The sequence below is a fragment of the Trematomus bernacchii genome, unplaced genomic scaffold (assembly GCF_902827165.1).
Source record: "Trematomus bernacchii unplaced genomic scaffold, fTreBer1.1, whole genome shotgun sequence".
Lineage (NCBI taxonomy): Eukaryota > Metazoa > Chordata > Actinopteri > Perciformes > Nototheniidae > Trematomus > Trematomus bernacchii.
In genome coordinates this window covers 5,831,466-5,853,030 of record NW_022987869.1, presented here as the reverse complement: position 1 = coordinate 5,853,030, position 21,565 = coordinate 5,831,466, and the positions used below count along the sequence as shown (strand labels likewise).

The 21,565-nt window shown below is 43.0% G+C and overlaps 1 protein-coding gene across 3 annotated transcripts; it reads left to right on the top strand.

Moving 5' to 3' along the window:
• The first annotated feature begins 6,302 nt into the window (after nucleotides 1-6,302).
• On the top strand, nucleotides 6,303-21,266 carry LOC117469269 (SWI/SNF-related matrix-associated actin-dependent regulator of chromatin subfamily E member 1-like). Of its 3 annotated transcripts, none has more exons than XM_034113664.1 (11): nucleotides 6,303-6,367; nucleotides 6,946-7,003; nucleotides 8,119-8,162; nucleotides 8,830-8,928; nucleotides 15,776-15,868; nucleotides 16,462-16,593; nucleotides 16,840-17,011; nucleotides 17,549-17,721; nucleotides 17,853-17,954; nucleotides 18,657-18,933; nucleotides 19,121-21,266. In XM_034113664.1, the coding sequence occupies exons 2-11, from the start codon at nucleotides 6,997-6,999 to the stop codon at nucleotides 19,465-19,467; spliced, it is 1,446 nt and encodes a 481-aa protein (XP_033969555.1). In that variant the 5' UTR covers nucleotides 6,303-6,367; nucleotides 6,946-6,996; the 3' UTR covers nucleotides 19,468-21,266. The 3 variants fall into 3 exon arrangements, with proteins under 3 accessions (XP_033969555.1, XP_033969558.1, XP_033969557.1); XM_034113667.1 differs by having other exon boundaries at nucleotides 6,304-6,367; nucleotides 15,776-15,856; XM_034113666.1 differs by having other exon boundaries at nucleotides 6,324-6,371; nucleotides 19,121-19,467.
• Nucleotides 21,267-21,565: the final 299 nt, after the last annotated feature.

Genomic DNA, 21,565 nt, shown 5'->3' with positions numbered 1-21,565 from the left:
CACTTAAGAGTACTGGAGTGTGAAACAAGAGCTATTAGCCGCGTTCACACCAAGTACTTTGCCGTATTTAGTGCCGGCACTCAGAGCCCCGGCACTTATGACCCCAGGGCATTTAGTACAAATCGCGTTCACACCGGAGTACTTTTCTCTGAGGGAAGATTACGCAAATGAGCCGCTGGCGTCACTTCGTCTTCTTCTGCTTTGGGTTTACTGGCAGGCAGCAAACAACTTCACGGCGTATACTGCCACCCGGAGTCCCCGGCCGGAAGTCCCCGGAGTTGGGGACTGGCTTCAGCTGCTGGGACTCCCAGCAGCTTCTACTGAAGCCTTCCGAGTAAATCGCCAGAACGCCGACACCTCCTCATCTCCACCGCTCCCATGTTTTGTTTTGTGTTGCCATAAGTTAGTCTCTCTGAGTTTGTGCGCTGGGCGAATGCTAATGCTAATAATGCTAATGCGAGGATAATACAATGGCGGCTCTACAAAACATTTCAGAGTTGTACGAGGCGTGGTTTGCAATTCGCCCAGCCAACCAGAACTGGGGCACTTTTTTCCCCCAGGAAAGTACGATCTCTCAGCAGGCACTAAAAATGGGGGTAAAAGTTCCCGAGATTAAGTGCTCTTTTTGGTGTGAACGCGACATAAGGGGTACTAACGGAACTAAACGCGAAAAGTACGGTGAAAAGTACTCCAGTGTGAACGCGGCTATTGAGTCAGTTTTGCGGTGCTGTTGCTTTGGTCTGGATCTGTGAGCTAACCACGCCCCGTTCATTTGCATATAAGAAATGGAAATGTGTCATTATGAAATACAAGTCCCCTGAAATAAATAAATGTGTCATTATGAAATACAAGTCTCTTGAAATAAATAAATGTGTCATTATTATGAAATACAAGTCTCTTGAAATAAATAAATGTGTCATTATGAAACAAAAGTCCCATGAAATAAATAAATGTGTATTTAAATGTACATGTATACATATTTATTGCCTCATTTATTTATTTCAGAATTTATTTCATAGGCATATTTATATATATATTTATTTAATTATTTATTTATTTATTTAATTTTGGCTTAAAGTGGACCTATCATGCTATATTTAAATGATATATTGTAGGGCCATACCTATATAAGGTATATTTATACGTTTCTGTTTTCAAAATACCAAACAGATCATGCATTTTAGCCATGCCTCATTTCGCTCTATGTGCTGTTTGCTGTCTACGGGGCTGATTCTGCTGACCACGCCCCCCTGCAGGAGAGGTGAGCCATGCTCTGATCAGCTGCTGGGCTGTCAGAAGAGGGGGAGAAAAAGAGATCTCCGTCCTCCGTGTTTTATTATATAGAGTCGTTATTCATTTGTTTTAAAGCTCAATAAATAACAAAGAAGACCTTTGACCGGCACTTTTGTCCGGAAGATTTAAACTTTAACGGACATCTTGACCGGCGAAAGTAACTGAAACTGAAACTCTGCCGCACGGTCCCCTCGTTCCTTGGAAGAGGCGGAGAGGTGGGTGTTTGTCATCTGCTGGTGGACTAACCGGAGAGAATTACAGTGCTTGCTGGAGCAAATCTGGAGCAAGCGTTTGCCTCGGGGAGGGAGAAAAAAAGCCACAGCGGAGAATAAACAGAAGGGTAACCATGGTAACTATGGGCGGGAAGTCTTCTTCGCTGCTTTTGTGGCAGAATATAGCGCCACTTACAGGCCTGGCATATGTACTACAGCGTCTCCAGCGCTTTCGAGCGGCAATGGCCGGCCGTGGCCCAACCCCACATTCCCCTGATAGGTGGAGAGTTGGCCCAATAGCCGTAGCGCCACCGTCCTGACGTCAGGACAGTGTTCAAATCTGGATCAGTTTTTATCAGATCCGTTGCAGCCCCTTTTTTAGAGATTTGGGTATGGAGGAAAATAGAGAGGGTTGTGTTTTCTGACACTTGGTGAGTTCCCTGGAACACCGGGGACACATATTCATGTATAAAAGACGTACAAAAGTGTATTTTGCATGATAGGTCCCCTTTAAATGGCATTCCATAGTTGCATACCTGCAAGATTCACCTGTGACAAATGTCAGCGATGTGAACAGAACTGTCGCCCTACTTTCACCTGCACCCAGCAGCAAGCTGGAGAACGATATCTTATACAGTCAACCCCTAAAGCAGTTCACACAGTAATGGAACAGTTGTTAAGCATTATTTTGTCCAACTAGTCTACATTATGAATTTGATGTTTGTCTAAACTGCTAAGAAGTGGACAGCTGAGTTAGAACAGAAAGACATGCAGGCCATAATCACTAGACGCTCAAAAGAGGAATGTGTGTGTAAGGCTTACATGAACTGAATTGAAACACTGTCCATTAGTTGATTAAACAAGACATTCAAGTCAAAGTTTTAGGCATTTTCATTTGTAGCACGCTGTAAATATGGACTATGAATGAACACATGCAATGTGGAAACACACAAATAGGTTTATTCTCAATACTCATAACAGTATCAGACACAATGACTTTACTGAGAGTGAAGATGACATGAACATAGTTACTATATGGTACTGAAGACAAAATACAGTATATTGCATTTACCTCTTCCTCTAACTCTCTCTCCGATATTGGCCTCCATTGTTGTGCACATAGAGCTGACGTGTTCTCAACATTTAGCATTTTGCTTATTATTTAATTGAATTTGCTTACTTTAACATCACTTTTCATGGTGGGGCTAAGGTGGGGCTAAGCCATTTCTTGGTATGGCTGTAGCCTACCCCAGCTATACCCTGGCGCCGCCACTGGTTATACTTAAAGACAGGGCTATTCAGTTAAGAGAAGAGAAAAAAGGAAAGCAAATTGTTATAATGGGTGATGTAACATTAATGACATACATAATATGAGGTCCTTGGCACTCAGACTCTAGAGGGGTCATTTTGTGATCATGGGGCATCACCCTTGTATACAGCATCAGGACAATATCATATGGAGTCAGACACTGGAAGTGTGCTGGAGGCTGATGCGTTGACTGCAGGGGACTGATGGAAGGATGAGGCTGATGAGACTGAAGAATCTGCGAGGAACGAACTAGCGGCTAAGAAATAATCATATATTAAAAGACAGCAGCTTCATAATAGGCCAACCAGAGTGACAGAGTCTGTCAGTGTGCTGAAGGATAGACCAGCTATCCAGGCCAGACTCTAAAGACTTTCCAAGGTGTAAAATGCTGCTGCCGGAGTACTGACTGGAAGTATTGCTGATATCATGTCTACCATATCCTCTTAAAATACTCTGTCCAACAATATAAGTCTCATGAAGAAAGGTTTTTTAACGCTTATTCAAAAATAGCAGAGAAACATGCATTCTTGTTCTCCGGAGGGGACATTGACAGAGGATTACTGGAAAGGTACACAGTAAGTACTTCATAGTACTTGTGGGGGTTTCACTAGTACTGAATCCAACAGGATCAATCTCACGAAGAACTAATGGCAACAAAAAATAATTCCCTCATCAAACTTAGTGGCTTGATTTTGTTCTCAGCAGGGGACTTTGACAGAGTATTTCTCAAAAAATACATAGTAAAAGTACTTCAATGTATTGTTAGTAGTAGGCTAACTAATACAAAGTCAAACAGTATCAATTTCATTAAGAACTAATGGTAAAATTATATTTTTATCATTTATCAAAGATAGCAGAAAAACATGCATTATGGAGGGGACTTTGACAGAGGATTACTCACAAAGTACACAGTAAAAGTACTTCATTTTATTTCTGGTAGAAGTCAAACTAGAACCGAGTCCAAGAGTGTCAGTTTCCTTAAAAACTTGAGGTAAAAAAATATTTGTCGTCAAATATAGCAGGAATAATAAAGAGCAGCTGATTTGAAAAAGCAAACTCGAGAGGCAGCTGAGGTGACCGCAGTGCAGAATCGCTGTATAGTTTAAATCTCCTAACAATGTTGTCAATTTTAGACATAGGCTTATTATATTTACAGCCCTTAATAACATCCATTATCTGGGCTCAATATGGGTCTTGGCCGTTTTCGTTGTGATCGCTAAATTCCCCTTGTTTATAATAATCACCGTTCCTTCAGCAGGATACTATTGGAGTAAAGTGTGATTTTAGCAAACGAGTGCTTTTGTTTTGAAATCACTTCCGTGAGTTTCGCCCCGCCCCTCGCTCCAATGACCATTAGACCATTTAGTAAGGTAAAAAGCAAAAAGCAAAAAGGCCTCTCAGACGCTCTTCCGTTTACGTTTAATAAAGAAAAACAATTGGACGGTAGATACACGGATTTGATATGCACAGATTTATTGTCCATATTACAAAGCATACAATCAACAACAACTGCCAGAGAAGCCATTCTCATAGACAGTGGCGTTTTTATATGTACAAAAGTGGTGGGGCACAAAAAACTTAGATGTCTATAAGCTTCTGCAGTGACGTGCAGTGAGGTTCATGGCTGGTGAGGCACTGGCACTGACTCTTCAGGTTTACAAATCTTATATTTTGACCTAAACCAAAATATAATATTATTTTCAAAAGCTTTTTTTGTCTGATGCTTCGATTAATTTTAAACAGACAGTTCAACAAAAGGATACCCAAAAAATGTAATTTTATCATTTAAATATTGAATTGTTCTCTCTTAGTAAGATCCCATTTTCAAAAAATTGCGGTCTTACCTTGACTTGAAGATGAAGTCCATTTGCCTATCCTTCTGGACAAAACATTCTATAACTTTTTTGTAAAAGTCCTCCTTATCTTCTTGTAGTTTCAAAAGTCTATCATAAATCTAATCGATAGATTTATGATTCGAAAATTATAAAAGTAGGGTAGACATGTGGATATTATCCGGCTGAACAAAACGTGCATTTATCTAACAGGTACGTTTCCCACAGATCTTATTTCGAGCTATTTTCTAAAATCCTATGGAGAAACTTCATTGCTTTTTTGCAGCTTACTTCCTGGTTTTAGGACGCGTCACTGCAGCTCTCGTCTCCTCTTATTATACATCCATGCTCTTCACACACCACACTTTTCGCGGCACACGTACTTACAGCCAATCAGCTCTGAATGATGTGAGATGACGTATGGTGGGGATGGCAGCTCTGTGCCCCTATGGTGTTTTTTTTTTTGCCACACACATTACATTGAAAAATACTCTGAGCATGCGCAGTGTAGTTTTTACAGTCACCGTTCACTTTGACAGTGAAAGGGTGGGGCATGATCAGGTTTTGTCCCACATGGCTCAAAACGGCACTGTAGACACTAATTAGAAGAACACAGACTAAAACAGCAATGTACAGACGAATCAGATGATTAAACATGACCTTAAAATATATTTTATATTTTTTTTTATTTCTTTTTTTGCATCTCTTTCCATTTTTTGTAATCATTATGTGTAATACTTTCTGCTGACACTAGGTGGGGCTGTGCCCCTAATGACCAGTCGCCACTGCTCATAGAACTGAATCATAGCCTGTTAATACTGCACAGAGGCGGTATAGATCTGCAGTTCTGCTGGGTGCCTGCACATGAGGGGGTGAAAGGGAACGAGTGTGCTGATAAATTAACAAAAAGTGCACTACAAAAGGAAATAACATTACCAGTTCAACTTGGTAAAGGAGAAGGAAAAGCAGTAATTAAGAAAAAAGGGATGGAGATCTGGCAGAAAAGGTGGGAGAAAGACCAGAAAGGCAAAGACTATCACAAAGTACAAAAGACAATTACAATTAATATTTATAAAGAAAGAAACAGAAGGGAGAAAATCACGATCGCTAGACTCAGAATAAATCACACGGCTTTGAATGGTACGCTGTATATCATGGGGAAAAGTGACAGTGACAAGTGTGGGAACTGTGGAGTAAAAGAAGATGTAGAACACATCTTGTTACATTGTGACATCTATAAAGCGGAAAGAGAAAAACTAAAGGCTAAAGTTTTAGAGGCAGAGAGGGAATGGAGTGTGGTTGGTGTTTTGGGAACAAAAGGAGAGGGAGTAAGAGCTACCAGAAAGGCACTGTTTACATTCTTGAGTGAAACTGGGGTAGGAAAAATAATTTAACATTAGGTCAGGAAAGAACATAGATTTTTATTTTTGTTTTATTTATTTCATGTTTTTGTTGATTTATTTATTTATTTTTGATTTATTTTTGATTAGATCATAGGTTAAAGAGTTGGAATGATATGATGATTCATACTCATGTACAGTAGGTGGCGGTATGCACCTTTTAAGTTGTTTGCAATCCGCCAAAAACGAGAGAAGATGAAGTAACTACACTTTATTCTGAAAACATCCTTTTTCCGCCGGCAAGAACAGAGTTAGCACTTCCGGTTTGTGTGTATGGAGGGCGGAACAAGCTGGCCGACGGAGGGAACAAAGGACGATTGAGTGAGTATGTTTACGTTTGTTTTCAACATAATACATTTAAAATACAACACTTTTATAAAAGTGTGACAAAGGTGTGCAACATATTCAAATATGCTTATTTACCATTCGTTAATAAGCTAATAATGGTAGCTTATTTACTCCTATGTACGTTAGCGGTAACGTTAGCGTGTAGTGTTCATTAGCCTAGCCTAGCAGGGCTAATTCAAATATCTTGCAAGCGCTGCACACTTTTTCAGTGAAAGAGCCTGTGCATAAACGCCTGTTTTGTGTATTGTGTCCTTTTCTGGCGTACTGAATTGCTTTGAAATCTATTGGGGCAAATGTTCTCTTTGTGTTAGCAGGTTTGGCTAATAGGCCGAGCCGGTTAAGCTATCTCTGGTTGTCCCGTCAGCCATTGTAATCATTCATTGTTATCATCGTTACGTTGAATACGTTTGCCGATGTTTTTCTTGCTTCTTAATGTGCCAAACGAGTCACTGCGAAGAGTGTATAGTGCATCTAATAATGTGGGTATTTTCCCGTGTATAGTGCATCTAATAATGTGGGTATTTTACCTTTTACTTTGTTTCCTTCTCCAGGTTAACAAATATGAAAATAGCCTCCTCTACTTAGCCCCGTCTGCAGCCACGATGTCAAGTAAGTAAACACACATTATAAAGAACAAACTAATGTTAAGTTCATTGTTGTTGATATTATGAGAGCTGGTATGTTATCGTTTGTAAATAACCAACACAATTATACCAAAAACCACAGCTTAAAAGAAAGGCTGCTGTCAATGGTTTCCAGTGTTGGAAAGTAACAATTACTCAAGTACTATTTTGACATACTTGTACCTTACTTGAGTAGTTCCATTGTATCCTTCTTTATACTTCTACCCCTACACGTTTATACTTTAACTTCACTACATTCATTTAACACTCACATTATTAACTTTTTACAAATTGAAACATGTGATTTGCTTCTATGATGATGCAGTACTGCACTACCAATATACACAATTACAAACCAGTATTTGTATTTTAAGTATATAAAATTAGCTCCACATTGTCAAACTACAAAATGTAAATGTCCCATATGTTTTTGTTAGTGATTTAAAACAGGATCATATCGTGTATATTATTATGTATATTGTGAAAGGTGCCATTATTCATATTGAGGACTTTTGAGACTGTAAGTATGTATAGCTGATATTACTTACTTCTACTGAAGTAATATTTCGCACTAAAGTCTTCTACTTTTAACGGAGTATTTTAAGACCATAGTATTTCTACTTTTACTCAAGTAAAGAACCTGAGTGCCCTTTCCACCCCTGATGGTTTCAATAAAAGGGATGTATCCCACAATAACTTGTATTGCTGTAGGTTTAAAATTGCAATTTGCTTTGGTGTTGATGGCGCATTAAAACAGTAGGATGAATTAGGTTGTAAGAGAAGGACAAGAATAGTAAATAAAAAAAAACAATTATATTACATAAAAAAATTAAGAGAAATATACAAATAAAATACCTATATTAAAAATATGTGCAATTTATCAGACTTTAAAGTGGAGAGTTATGCTATGTTATGCAGATTTAAAAACTGATATAGTTTAATTAATATCAAAATGTAATATGCTTTAAGATATCCAGCTTATTTGGCTTTCAAAATAATAAAAGATATGAATACAAAAAATGTATGCATATATTGACAACAGCCTTTTAAATGCTTAATATACACCAAGTTTTGACATTTCTTTTTTTCTTTCACACACAGAGCGACCATCCTACGCCCCTCCCCCTCCCCCTGCCCCCACCACAGTAAGTGTCCCCCCTCTCAGCTTTTAACGTTCAGTGGCCAAAGGGCCATGTTAGCCACACACATTATTTTGTTTTATTTTTTTCTTTCTTGCCGCTGTACGCCTTCTCTATCCACAATTTCCTTTACAATGCTTTCATTTTCTTTCTTTCTTTCTCTGTCTGAACACAAAGAGGTGTCCACCAAGCAGTTCAGCTCTCCATCTTCACACTCACTCCTGTTTTTCCTCTCTTACTACCATTTAAAAAAAAAAAAAAAAGAGGTTATTGTGCCTCATGGGGTATTCTGAATAAAATCAAATTTGAGATATTTAGGATGAGTACATGTGTACAGTTTTAGAGTCATCATAGTTGTTGTGAGGCTTTAATTTCCTTGCATTGAGTAAGAGGCACAGCACTGTTTAAAGTTGAAATTCAATGTCTCAGTTACATGGCTTATATAATGAAACTCGTGGGGGCTATGGGAGCTTGTTGCTTGGTACATGCAACATTCCCATGTTGCCTGACATGGTCTGCGTGTTGACATCATGGAAAACAAAACAAAACAATACATTTATATTTTCATGTTTTTCCCGTTTTCACTTATTTGTGTTCACTTATTTATCCCTCTTCCTCCTCTTGTTTGTGAACCATTTCTCATTCGTGTTTTGTCTCATTTGTCTTCCATCAGCAATTGCCTACCGCCCCAGGGTTTGTGGGATACAACCCTTACAGCCATCTGGCCTACAACAACCTCCGGCTGGGAGGGAGCTCCGGAGGCTCCAGCAGGGTAATGAACTGACGGATGGATTTGGAGAAAATAATCAGAAAAGGGGTTGGGTGCAGGATTGGAGGGAGGGTAGATAGAAAGAGTCTTGGGCTAGATATAGGGGCACAGCCATGGGGAAAGGAAGCATTCTTAATAGTTTTAGAAGGTGGGGCTTATGCATAGAGAGGGAAATTGTTTTTAATAAGGAAACGGGTATTTAAAGGGGCCCTATTCTGCTTTTTGGGGTTTTCTCTTTCCTTTAGTATGTTAAATACGTTTTTGTGCATGTAAATGGTTAAACAAAAAAAAATCCCAACATCCCCCTGACTGAAACGCCTCCATGGACTCCTTTGTTTACTTCTGTATCATAAGCCGCTTTCACACCAAGTACAAGGTTCAAGGTTCTTTATTGTCAATCTGACATAGCTACAGAGTAATTATGTAGTTGAAAATCTTATGTCACAGGCTTCTCCAACAATGCAACATAATAACATAATAACAATAAGAGCAAGAGCAATACAAAAAGAAAAATAGTTATAAAATAAAGTGATGATGTGGAATAGTGCAGTACAAGTCTATATACAAGTTATTGGAATGATGTGTATATATATATATATAAGGTATTAGATACATAATACTGAGTAGCAGATGAATGTTTTGAAGTTGTTTCAACAGTTCAATTTTTTAACATTCTCACTGCCCGCGGGAAGAAACTGTCTCCGAATCTTCTTGTCCTTGCCAGGATGCTGCGGTAACGCCTGCCAGACGGCAACAGAAAGAACAGTTTGTGGCTGGGGTGATGGGGGTCTTTGATAATCCGTAGTGATTTCTTCCTGAGCCGCTGGGAGTAAAGGTCCTCCATGGATGGCAGCTCCGTCCTGGTGATGTGCTGTGCAGTTTTCACCACCACCTTACGATCGAGGTCGGTGCAGCTGCCGTACCAGGCCGTCATGCAGCCAGTCAGGATGCTCTCTATGGTGCACCTGTAGACGTTGCACAGTATCCTGGAATCCATTTTGAACCTCCTCAACCTGCGGAGGAAGAAGAGCCGCTGTCGAGCTTTCTTGGTGATGGTGGTGGAGTGAAGAGACCATGTCAGGTCCTCAGTGATGTGGACCCCAAGGAACCTGAAGCTGCTGACTCTCTCCACCGTAGTCCCATTGATGGCGATGGGGGCGTGTCCCTCTCCCTGCTGCTTCCTGTAATCCACAATCAGCTCCTTTGTTTTGCTGACGTTGAGATGGAGGTTGTTATCCTGGCACCAAGATGTCAGGTTTTCGACCTCCTCTCTGTACGCCGTCTCGTCATCGTCTGTGATCTGGCCGATGGCGGTCGTGTCATCAGCAAACTTCACGATGGTGTTGGAGCTGTGTGTGGCCACGCAGTCGTGGGTGAACAGGGAGTAGAGGAGAGGGCTGAGCACGCAGCCTTGAGGGGCACCGGTGTTGAGAATCAGGGTGGAGGATGTGATGTTTCCCACCCGCACTGCCTGGGGTCTGCCCGTCAGGAAGTTCAGGATCCAGTCACAGAGGGCGCTGTTGAGCCCGAGGTCTCTGAGCTTGATGGCCAGCTTGGAGGGCACAATGGTATTGAATGCTGAACTGTAGTCAATGAACAGCATTCTCACATATGTGTTCCTGTTCTTCGGGTCCAGGTGTGAGAGGGCAGTGTGGAGGGTGAGGGCTATGGCGTCGTCTGTGGACCTGTTTGCTCTGTAGGCAAACTGCAGGGGGTCCAGAGATTCAGGGAGGGAGGAGGTGATGAATGATTTGACTAACCGCTCAAAGCTCTTCATTATGGTGGAGGTGAGTGCTACTGGGCGGTAGTCGTTGGGGCAGGTGATTATTTCCTTTGTGGGGACAGGAACGATAGTGGAGTGTTTTAAACATGTGGGGACTACAGACTGCAGCAGGGACCTGTTGAAGATGTCTGTGAACACCTCTGCCAGCTGAACTGCACACACCCTGAGAACACGGCCAGGGATGCCATCAGGTCCAGGAGCCTTGTGTGGGTTAACCCTTTTAAAGGATTTGCACACATCTGCCCTATTTAAAACAAAAGGGCAGTGTAGCTCCTGGTCCTTCTGTGCCTCCACAGCCCGGCTGCTCTCAAAGCGTGCAAAAAAACTGTTCAGCTCATCTGGGAGAGATGCGCACGCAGACACTCCCGCAGCACCCCCCGCTGCTCCTTTGTAGTCAGTCATTGTTCTTAGTCCCGCCCACATATTCCTGGTGTTACAGCCTTTGAAGTCAGATTCCACCTTCTCTTTTTACTGTCTCTTTGCATTTTTAATTGCTCTCCGGAGATCATACCTAGACTTCCTGTACTCCTCCAAATCTCCAGCTCTGTGCGCGATAGTGCGCGCTTTCAGCTTGCCGCGCACATCGCAGTTTATCCAGGGCTTTTGATTTGGGAATGTCCGTACAGAAACCTTCGGTACCACGTCATCGATGCATTTCCCAATGTAGCAGATGACAGTGTCCGTGTGTGTGTTGATGTTATTGTCCTCAAACACACTCCAATCCGTAGATGCAAAGCAATCCTGCAGTGCTGCATCTGACTCCTCGCTCCATCGCTGTACTGTCCTTGTTACCGGTCTGTCCCTTTTAAGTTTCTGCTTGTAAGCAGGCAGCAGCAGCAGCAGCGAGATATGGTCTGATTTGCCAAAGGGAGGGCGAGGGAGAGCCTTATATCCATTTCGGAAAGGGGAATAAACATGGTCCAGTATGTTTCCCCCGCGCATTAGGCCGCTGATGTGTTGGTAATATTTTGGCAAAACCTTCTTCATGTTGGCGGTGTTGAAATCTCCGGCCACAATGAACGCTGCATCTGGCCGTGAAGTCTCGGTTTTATCAATAATCCCAAACAGCTGATCGAGTGCCGTGTTGTTGTCGGCGAGCGACTGCGGGGGGACATACACTGCTGTTATCACAACAGATGTGAATTCCCTCGGCAGATGTGATCATGAGGTGCTCTAGATGAGCGGAACAGTCCGAGGAAATAATCTTCACATCTGAGCACCAGTTGTTATTAGTCATTACACACACACCGCCTCCCTTACTTTTCCCCGAGTTAGCAGTCCGGTCCTGACGAAAAATAGAGAATCCATCAGGAACAATGGCGGAGTCCGGGATAGCGGGGTTGAGCCAAGTCTCAGTGAGAATTAACACGTTACAGTTCTTAATGTCCCGTTGAAAAGCAATCCGGCTTCTGAGTTCATCTAGCTTATTTTCAATGGATTGAACATTAGCCAGAAGAATACTCGGAAGAGGGAGTCGATTCTCTCGTTTCCTCAGTCTGACCAGCAGCCCGGCCCGGCACCCGCGCTTTGTCTTCTTCTTGCGTCTCTCAGGTAGAACAGCAACAGGTAGCCATGGTGAATCTCCATTGTTTGTCGGAGGGTTATTATTGTCCACAAAGTTTCGCAATTGAAGAAGTTCCCCTCTGCTATATTGTATGGCAGAGTAGGTGCGGTCGGCTAACATGTTAAAGTACCATGTTAAAAGTAAAACGGCAAAAGTAAAATAAATATGTACAAAATACGAAAATGGACAAAGTTGGAGAGGAGCACAAAGACGATGCGGCCATCTTCACCGGCGCATCTTGCTTCCAAGTACTTTGCCGTACTTAGTTCCCAGCACTTATACCCCTTTCACACCAAGGCTTTTCCCGTTCTAGCTCCGTGCTAGAGCTTTTCTGGTTCAGAACCGGTTCTTCGGTTCAGCTCCCGCTCTGTTCACACCGCTCAGAGCCCGACTGGTGCTGCCGCTGCTGCGTCATGACGTCACAGTTTACGTCGCTGATTTTCTCCCCAACGGAGCTCACAACAACAACAACGGGCCAGGGACTGCGTCGGGTCGATGATCGTGTTGCTTTTAATCATACGAAGCCAGATTAAATTAAATAACGACTTCTCCAACCTTATACTTTTCTCCAGAGTGCCGTGGTTCATTGTTTATTAATGTGTTTCAGCGGCATTTACCGACCGCTGCAGTGCTGGCTGCTCTTCCACGGGAGTTTATTCTCCCGTTAGCTCCGGGTTAGCTCACACGGCTCTAAAGTATTCACTGTCTGACTGTCACACAAGCAGCTGATACATATCCCCAGTTCCCCTTAAGTGAATGTGTGTCAGTCTGAATTGACGCTGTTTGGCATCACAACGCTGTTATGAAAGTTTCTCTGGTATAAAATGGGTGATGTTAGCATAGCAACCGAAGTTAAACTGACTATAACTTGACTACTTGTTGCTATCCTATTGTGGCATAAGCCGTTTTCTACAGGCACATTTTACCGGCGTATTTTTCATTATGATTCTACTTGTGATAGTCGGACATGACAACCTGTGCAGCCCATGTATTGATTCCATCCGATAGCATGCTATAATACAAAACAAAACGTCTGCCTGCTCTCCACAATGATCAATAACAGCGAACGGATGGTCAAAGTAAGGTACAAATAAACAGAATCACACGAAGCCTGGTTAGTGTTGCCTGACTTTATAAAGCGTGTTTTTTTTTTACAAGTGTGTGGTTGCGTTCTAGTCACTTTGCTCAGCACTACTGCTTGTTACAACTTTTATTTGCCTTCCTCGCCTTAACTGTTAGCTCAGGTTAATCTCGCCCCCTTCCGACGTAAGCGTGACGTATGCGGTTCTTGCTTCTAGACGGACAACTTTTTGGTGCTCGAAACGAACCGGATTCCGGAGCTTATAGGCGGCTTCGCTGCGGTGTGAACAGGAAAAACCGGTGCTTTTCAAGCTCCAGCTCCGAACCGGCCCTGGAACCGCGTTGGTGTGAAAGGGGTATTAGTTCCCCCATGGAACTAAAGAGCAGATCGCGTTCACACCGGAATAAGTCCCTGAGGGAAGATTACGCAAATGAGCCGCTGACGTCACTTCTTCTTCTGCTTTGGGTTTACTGGCATGCCGCAAACAACTTCACGGCGTATACTGTCACCCGAAGTCCCTGGCCGGAAGTCCCCGGAGTTGGGGACTGGCTTCTACTGAAGCCTTCCGAGTAAATCGGCAGAACGCCGACACCTCCTCATCTCCACCGCTCCCATGTTTTCTTTTGTGTTGCCATAAGTTAGTCTCTCTCCGTTGGTGCGCGATAATAATGCTAATGCCAGCAAATCCAATGGCGGCTTCACACAACTTTTCTGAGTTTTACGGAGCGTGGTTTGCAATTCGCCCAGCCAATCAGAAATTGGATTTTTTTTCTCCCCAGGATAGTACCACCTCTCTAGCAGTGACTGAAAAGGGGGGGAAAAGTTCTCATGAACTAAGTTCTCTTTTTGGTGTGAACGCAAAATCCCAGGAACTATCGGAACTAAACGGGAAGAGTACGGGGAAAAGTACTCCGGTGTGAAAGCGCCTATAGTGTCATCACTACGTTACACTTGCCCTTTAATTAGCTAGCGCTCCAACACATTGTACGTGATAGGCTAAGGGGCAAGACATCTCTAAGTGGTTGACCAATTACAACAGAGCCAGTCAGCCAACCAACCAATCAGAGCAGACTGGGCTCTGGTTTCAGACAGAGGGTGAAAAGAGGTGCTGCAGCACAGGCAGTATGAGGAAGAGCTTTTTGAAAATTAAAGTAATTGGTACCCAGTAGAGGTACCAAATACAACTATGAACCCGACAATGAGTAGAATAGGCTTCTTTAAAGAAAGTAGCAGGAGGGAGGGTTACAACGGATGGGAAATAGCATTTCTATGCAGTGTAACACCACACTCCATTGTTAGGTATTATTGTTAGGTTGCTAAGTGCAAAATTAAGAGACCACTCCAAATGTTTCTTAACTCACAATCTCTACAAGTATGGCAGCCATTCCATTCCAGTGTCTGTTGAATTCCAACACAGAGAAATGTTGTCAGTAGTTTGTAGAATAAAATGAAACATGTACATTTTACCCAAACACATACCTATAAATTGTGAAACCAGAATCTGATGTTGCAGTAGTCTCTTGATTTCCAGAGCTGTATATTTAATTCAACGCATACATCATTTTTGCGAAATTACCAGAAGCATGGTTATTTTTGAGTTTTTTTTTTTGTAGGATTTAAACCATAATCAAATTATTCTGACTAATTTAGACTTTTCAATGCAAACAGAATATTAAGTAAGATAGTCTGGTTCACCAAACTTACTTAAATACTGGAGGAAACATATACAATCATTGTGATTTAACTTTCTATTTATTTATTATTTCTATTTAATTTGACCTAAATCGCTTAAAATCAGCAAGAGCCTTCACCAACCAGGACGGTTAAACATTTATGAACTAATCAAATAAATCCTCCGCGCAACACTGTTAAAGTATGGACATAATTGTTCCACCCTTTTTAGACTTGTGCACCACTTTCAAATTGTAGAAATGAAATATAGAATTTGATATTGTCATGACAAGTAGATCAGCTGGTGCGTTCCTGGGCATTACACGTGTGAATGTTCTAAATATTTGTACACTTGTTTGTGGTAATGTTTTATTCAAAAAAACATTGTAATTTATTTAAATCTGCTGGATATAATCTGCATAGTCTCTCAGATGCAGTGGTAACTGAATACCAATATCATTTTCCCTTCCCTTGCAGTGCATTAAAGCATGGCCAAACATGAATGAACCTGCATCATAAATGCTTTTATTCAGCAGTAGGAAAACCTTCAAGACCCCTTGACCACATGTATGCCCTGCTTACCTACACAACTCAGAATGAAATCATGTTTAATGACAGTATTTTCTTTTGTTTCTCTCTCCAAACCTTTGTCCCTTTTTTATCACTTCCCTTCTCTCCCTCCTCTTTCAAACTCCCCACCCCCCCTTCTTTGCCCCCGATTTCCCCTTTCTCTTTTCCTTTCCTTCCACAGACCTCCTCTGGGATCACCGTCCCAAAGCCCCCAAAACCTCCAGACAAGCCCCTGATGCCTTACATGCGGTACAGCCGGAAGGTAAGCAGGAAGGTAAGACACCCATCCACGGTGTCTGCTTTTACTGCTTGTCCTCCCATCCCCTGAAAAGTTGCAGGGGTGTTAGGGGGGGAAACAGCCAAGCCATGACGCCTCCACCACCACCTCAAACCACCCAGTGGTGCCTCTCCACTCTGTTGGCTCTAAGTAGCCTCCTGTGTTTGTCAACCATTAGAAAAAGAAAATACATCTCCCTGTATTTCCTTCTGCTAGCATGATCTGCCTCTGGCTTCATTTCCCCCTGTATTCGCTTTGCTGCTTCTCTAGTTTTTAAACATTTTAATGGCATAAAGACAAAATCTGCTCAGAAATCAGTTGACTTAAGACATGAGATTCTGTCTTTAGATACATTTCATTCCATCCAACCTTTTAGCCATACAAAAAGGGCTTTACCTTTTAATGCTAGATATAACCTTTACCAGTAGATCCATAATATGGGAGCTTATTTCCCCTTTCCTTTGCACTTTTCCTCCCTTATTTTGTTCACTATCTTGTAGTTACCTAACTTAGCATTTAGTGCAGTTGCCCTGTGGTGACCATATGTTTTTTTGTTGTGTTTGCATCTTGCGTTCATATGCAAACAAAAGGTATGGGACCAAGTGAAGGCCTCCAACCCAGACCTGAAGCTGTGGGAGATTGGAAAGATTATCGGAGGGATGTGGAGAGACCTGACGGATGAGGAGAAGCAGGACTACCTGAACGAGTACGAAGCTGAGAAGGTGAGAACCCGGAAGTGTCCCAATTACCACAGAGGTTCTCGTAGGATTTTTATTTGTGTATATTTAGTCCAGGGTATTTACGATTGGATGGAAGGGGTCACATATTTTGTTGAATAACCTTTTAATTGCTGTAAGAAAATAAACAGTGCAAATATCTTCTAACAGAAAACTACAACGGTCCAGGCAGGAAGTGGCATCGTCCTGCTCAGCTTGTTTTTTTGAACTCTTTCCCTCTCCCCACCTCAGATTGAGTATAACGAGTCTTTGAAGGCCTACCACAACTCGCCGGTGTACCTGGCCTACGTCAACGCTAAGAACCGGGCTGAGGCCGCGATGGAGGAGGAGAGCCGGCAGAGGCAGACTCGTATGGATAAAGGAGAGCCGTACATGAGCATCCAGCCAGCTGAAGACCCTGATGGTGAGTTTGCAAGGCATTTATTCATGGTAAAAATGTACTACATTTAGATAGCACTTCTCCAGCTTCTGGACCCCTCAAATTGCTTTTACATAAATAAGTCGGCATTTAACCATTCACACACATTCATACAGAGACAGAGTGTGCCATAGAATGTGCCACCTGCCCAGGAGACTAACATTCAAACACATTTACAGACCGTTGGCCAATTGCAGCAATTTTGGGTTTAGTATCTGGCCAAAGGACACATCGCCATGTTGACTGCAGGGGCTGAGAGTCAAACCACTGACCATCCAGTTGTTGGAGGACCATAGTGCCTACTGAACCACAGCCGCCAATAAAGCTGTTCAATAATGGCTTAAAATCACATTTATAATGAGAAAGCACAGTTTTTAGTTTTGTGGGAGAGAAACTCCCTCTGGAGATTATAGCCTTTGCAGACCATTGACATAAAAACCTATAGAACACACTACAGGAAACAGAAAACCCCAAAACGCATAATATGGCCTCTTTAACCTGCTTCCCCTTTCCTCTGTCTAGACTACGATGATGGTTTTTCGGTGAAGCACACGGCAGCCGCTCGCTTCCAGAGGAACCACCGGCTCATCAGCGACATCCTCAGTGAGATCGTTGTCCCCGACGTCCGTTCCGTGGTCACCACCGCCCGCATGCAGGTCCTGAAGAGGCAGGTCCAGTCTCTCATGGTGCACCAGGTAGGTTCAACAGACATACTCTCCGCTTCAGGGAGGCCTCTGCTAATCATGCATTATGTTTTAGTCGAATGTTGGTGAACAAATGTCAAATGAACTTCAGAGACTCACCTGTGATTTCCTTTGTGTTTCAGAGGAAGCTGGAGGCAGAACTTCTGCAGATCGAGGATCGCCACCAAGACAAGAAGAGACGCTTCCTGGAGACCACCGACTCATTCAACACTGAACTCAAGAGGGTACAGCAGCACATTTTCTATCGAGATACGGCCGAGTGGCGGGCAAAAACAATGTATAACCGCAGATGCATGCTGGTCATTTACCCCTGAACTAAATGGAGTAGTGCAAGTCCTGAAACCGTAGGCTTGATTAGAAGCCTACGGTTAGTACTGTGGAGCAACAAGACATTTTAAAGTTTTGTTTTGCAACATGTATTACATCAGTAAATACCCTACTGGAAAACATCAGAACCTTTTCAAAGGGACTGAATGAGACGATCGAACGTCATCATTCCGCACATTAGCCACCTTTAGCTTAGCGATGATGACGTGAACTCCTGTGACCATGATGTAGTTCCTTCATAGCCTAGCATAAGCGTTTTACCTTCAGCTAGTATCAAAGTGGTGTTAACATGAGGAGATGATCCTGCTGAGCAAACGTGTAAGTATCCTAAACATGTGTTATTCCATAATGGAATTCCTGAATCCAATAGACAAATCCCATTGCTCTTAGTCCGGGGAGCCTTTCGGATGCGAACTTCTGCTTCGGCCTTCAAAAATACGTCATCACTGCAACACGACATATGATTACTGTTAGCATTGAAGTCTTGCATTCTGATATATTAAAGAGAAAAGAAGAGGGTTTAAGACTTAATAAACACGTTTGCATTCAATTCAGTTTTTATGAAGCCGTGGTTTGATCCGTGTTCTGTGTGTCTCCAGCTGTGCGGTCAGAAGGTGGAGGTGGACATGGAGAAGCTGGCAGCAGAGATGGCTGCTGCTGAGGAAGCGGCCAGGCGCCGGGCGGAGGAGAGGGAGCGGGAGGCGGCGGAGCAGGCGGAGAAAGCTGCTCAGCAGGCGCAGCAGCAGCAGCAGCAGCAACAGGAGGAGGAGGCTGCCGGGAACAAAGCAGCAGAGCAGAGCAGCGATAATGCGAGCAGCACAGCTAATACAACCTCAGGGACAAAGGAGGAGGACAAGCCCACACCCATGGAGACAGGTACTTAATGCTTTTGAACATTTTACATTCATTTGTGTATGGATATTGCTGAACCCTTAAAAAAGAAATCTGACATCTGAGTGTGCTGCTGTGTTTGTTTCCAATATTAAAAGTCTTCAAAGTCTCTGATCTAAATCAAACCTTTACCCCCCCCCCCCCCCCCCCCCCCCCCCCCTCCAACCCACAGATGAAGCAGTGCCCTCCGAGCCCTCCTCCGAGCCCTCCTCCGAGCCCCAGGCTGCTCCACCTCCCCCGTCTGACCCCCCCTTTGATAAAGCCTCGCCTCACCCTGAGCCCCCCAGGGAGAGCAGCAGTCCTGTGAGCAGTGACGACAGCAACAGCAGCAGCATGCCCCCCCCCCCCTCAGACGGCGCCCCCGGAGCAGCAGCCCCTGATCCCCCTGCGGCTCCGGAAGCATCTAACCCCATCGCGGGGGCTCCTCCACCTCCTCGCCCCGCCTCTGAGGAGGCAACCCCTCCACCACCAACACCTATACCTCCCCCCAGCCAGGGCAGCCAGCAGTATGACGTGTAGCAGTCTGTAAGACACACAGTGGGAACTATAGGACCCCCTTGCGTGTATGGTGCGTCCATCTTCACACATCCTGTGAATGAGGGTCTGATGGTGTGGTTAATAAACAGTTAGCATGCCTTTCATGCTCCAGCCTCGTGAAGGGGGGGGGGGGAAACCCTGTGAATCTTTCAACATTAATCCTCACACACAGATTCTCACATCTAAGAGGGGCTATTTTTCTTGGTAATTTGAGGGAAATATCAAAAATCAGCTCGCTAAATCTCTTCATTGAATCACTGTGCTACAGCGGCCACGTGTTTCAGAATACTTCCTCCTCTCTGACACCAGGAGGAAGTCATGTTGTTCATCTGTAGTTCAAATGTGAAGCTCCCACTGTGTAGACTGTACTGTTGGCTGTGGCTGAAACACTTCTCTCTATAGTCTAGTTGACCGCTCCCTATTGTGAACCCGGAAATGTTAAGTACCCCACAGTCTTTATGATAACTAACTGCTAACTTGCATATATTGGGCAATTTGCACAATTAGCATGAGTTGCATACATTTCCATGCAGACAATCGGTTAGAAAATGGCTTGCCCATTCCGGACATTTTCATGATCAACAAAGGCAGTTTTAACCAGAAAATGGCAATTTACTCTCTGTAGACTTTGATTACATTTGGGTTGTTTTTGAAGATCTATGGGACTCTGGATCATTTGGATTGGGCAGGTTGCTTATTTATTTGAAAGATAATTGTCCCCAGTAGAGGTTATCGTTCTCTTCTTGTGCTCTCTATTTCCACTGGTCGCAGCACTTCTCATGGTAGTCAAGATCAGCCCATCGGTGCACAAATATGACAGAAATGGTATCCTCAATCACCCCCAAAACCACTCGGGGAATCGGCAGAGCCATTTTTGTACTATTTTCCACATAGGCTATAATGCAATTGAATGAAACTGATGCTAAATGTGCAAGTTGTCCAACATATGCGAGTTAGCATCTGGCAGTTTCTATGTTCTGGGGACCCGTGCTATTCATTTCTAACATAAAGCTTTGGGGTACCCAACATTCCCCGGGTTCACACTGCTGACAGGAAGACAGATATGGCTCAGTGTTGATGTATAAACCTTTACATCAGCTTCAATCTGCTGCAGCGGTGGAGGGGTTCATCACTCTGTTCAGAGTCTGAATCCCAGCGTATGATAAAGGACCCCCCCCCCCAGATAAAAACCTCAGACTTTTCTAGTTCCTCAGTTTGTGTGATTTCTACTGCTGTTACCTCTTCTTTGTTTTTAGAGATCTAGTGGATCCTTTTAGAATGTTATTCTCAAATGAAGCCTTCGTGATGAATCCAACGCTATCTGGAACATGTCACAGTTTGACTGGTACGGATTTCAATTGTTGCGCCACACTTTTTCTGCATGGTTTACTCAATCCTGCATAAAAACCATTCAGGCCGAGGAAAGCAGTTTTTAAAATGTGGGAAAAAGATCATGATGTGTGTAAGACATGAAATGTCATACACGTCTCCAAGCTGCTCTTTGACACCTGGGTGATAAAGTGACTTGAGTATAAACAGTTGACATGGATGCTACTTCCGCTGTATTCATCACATGGACTCTGTAAGATCTGTTTTAAATGGAGATGCTGTGGTCACACTGTTCCTGCTGTAGATGCATTTGAACACCACAGAGATGCGACCTGTGCGTTTAAAGGACTGTTTCTTACTCCAATTGGACCGTTTTTAGAATATGCCTGTTTTTGGATCTTTCTTTTTTACTGTCAGGACTTATCTCTCCAAATAAAGATGATTTCTCAGTCTATGGCTGTTAGCTTTTTCTTGCTGGATCTCTGGCCCTTTTTTTAATGTATTGGACATTAAATTAGAGTTGGACTGCTATTTTCAAAGGAAATGATAGAAACGCACGATAAATCATAGTTTGGAAGCTACACAGATGTGAACAAGCTACAAAGGACAGTGAGTTTAAATAAAAAAAACTTGATACAGTTTTCAATATATCATAAATAGGATGTAAAAAAAAATAGATATAGAATATTTAAAATATCAGAAATAATGAAATAATGTAGCATGGAAAGAATAATATCAAGAAGAATAACAT

Bases quoted from the DNA above. Each gene is read 5' to 3' on its own strand.
- LOC117469269 (XM_034113664.1), top strand. The intron at 8,929-15,775 runs GTAATGAACTGA...TTCCTTCCACAG, and splicing joins GCTCCGGAGGCTCCAGCAGG to ACCTCCTCTGGGATCACCGT. The intron at 17,722-17,852 runs GTAGGTTCAACA...TTTGTGTTTCAG, and splicing joins AGTCTCTCATGGTGCACCAG to AGGAAGCTGGAGGCAGAACT.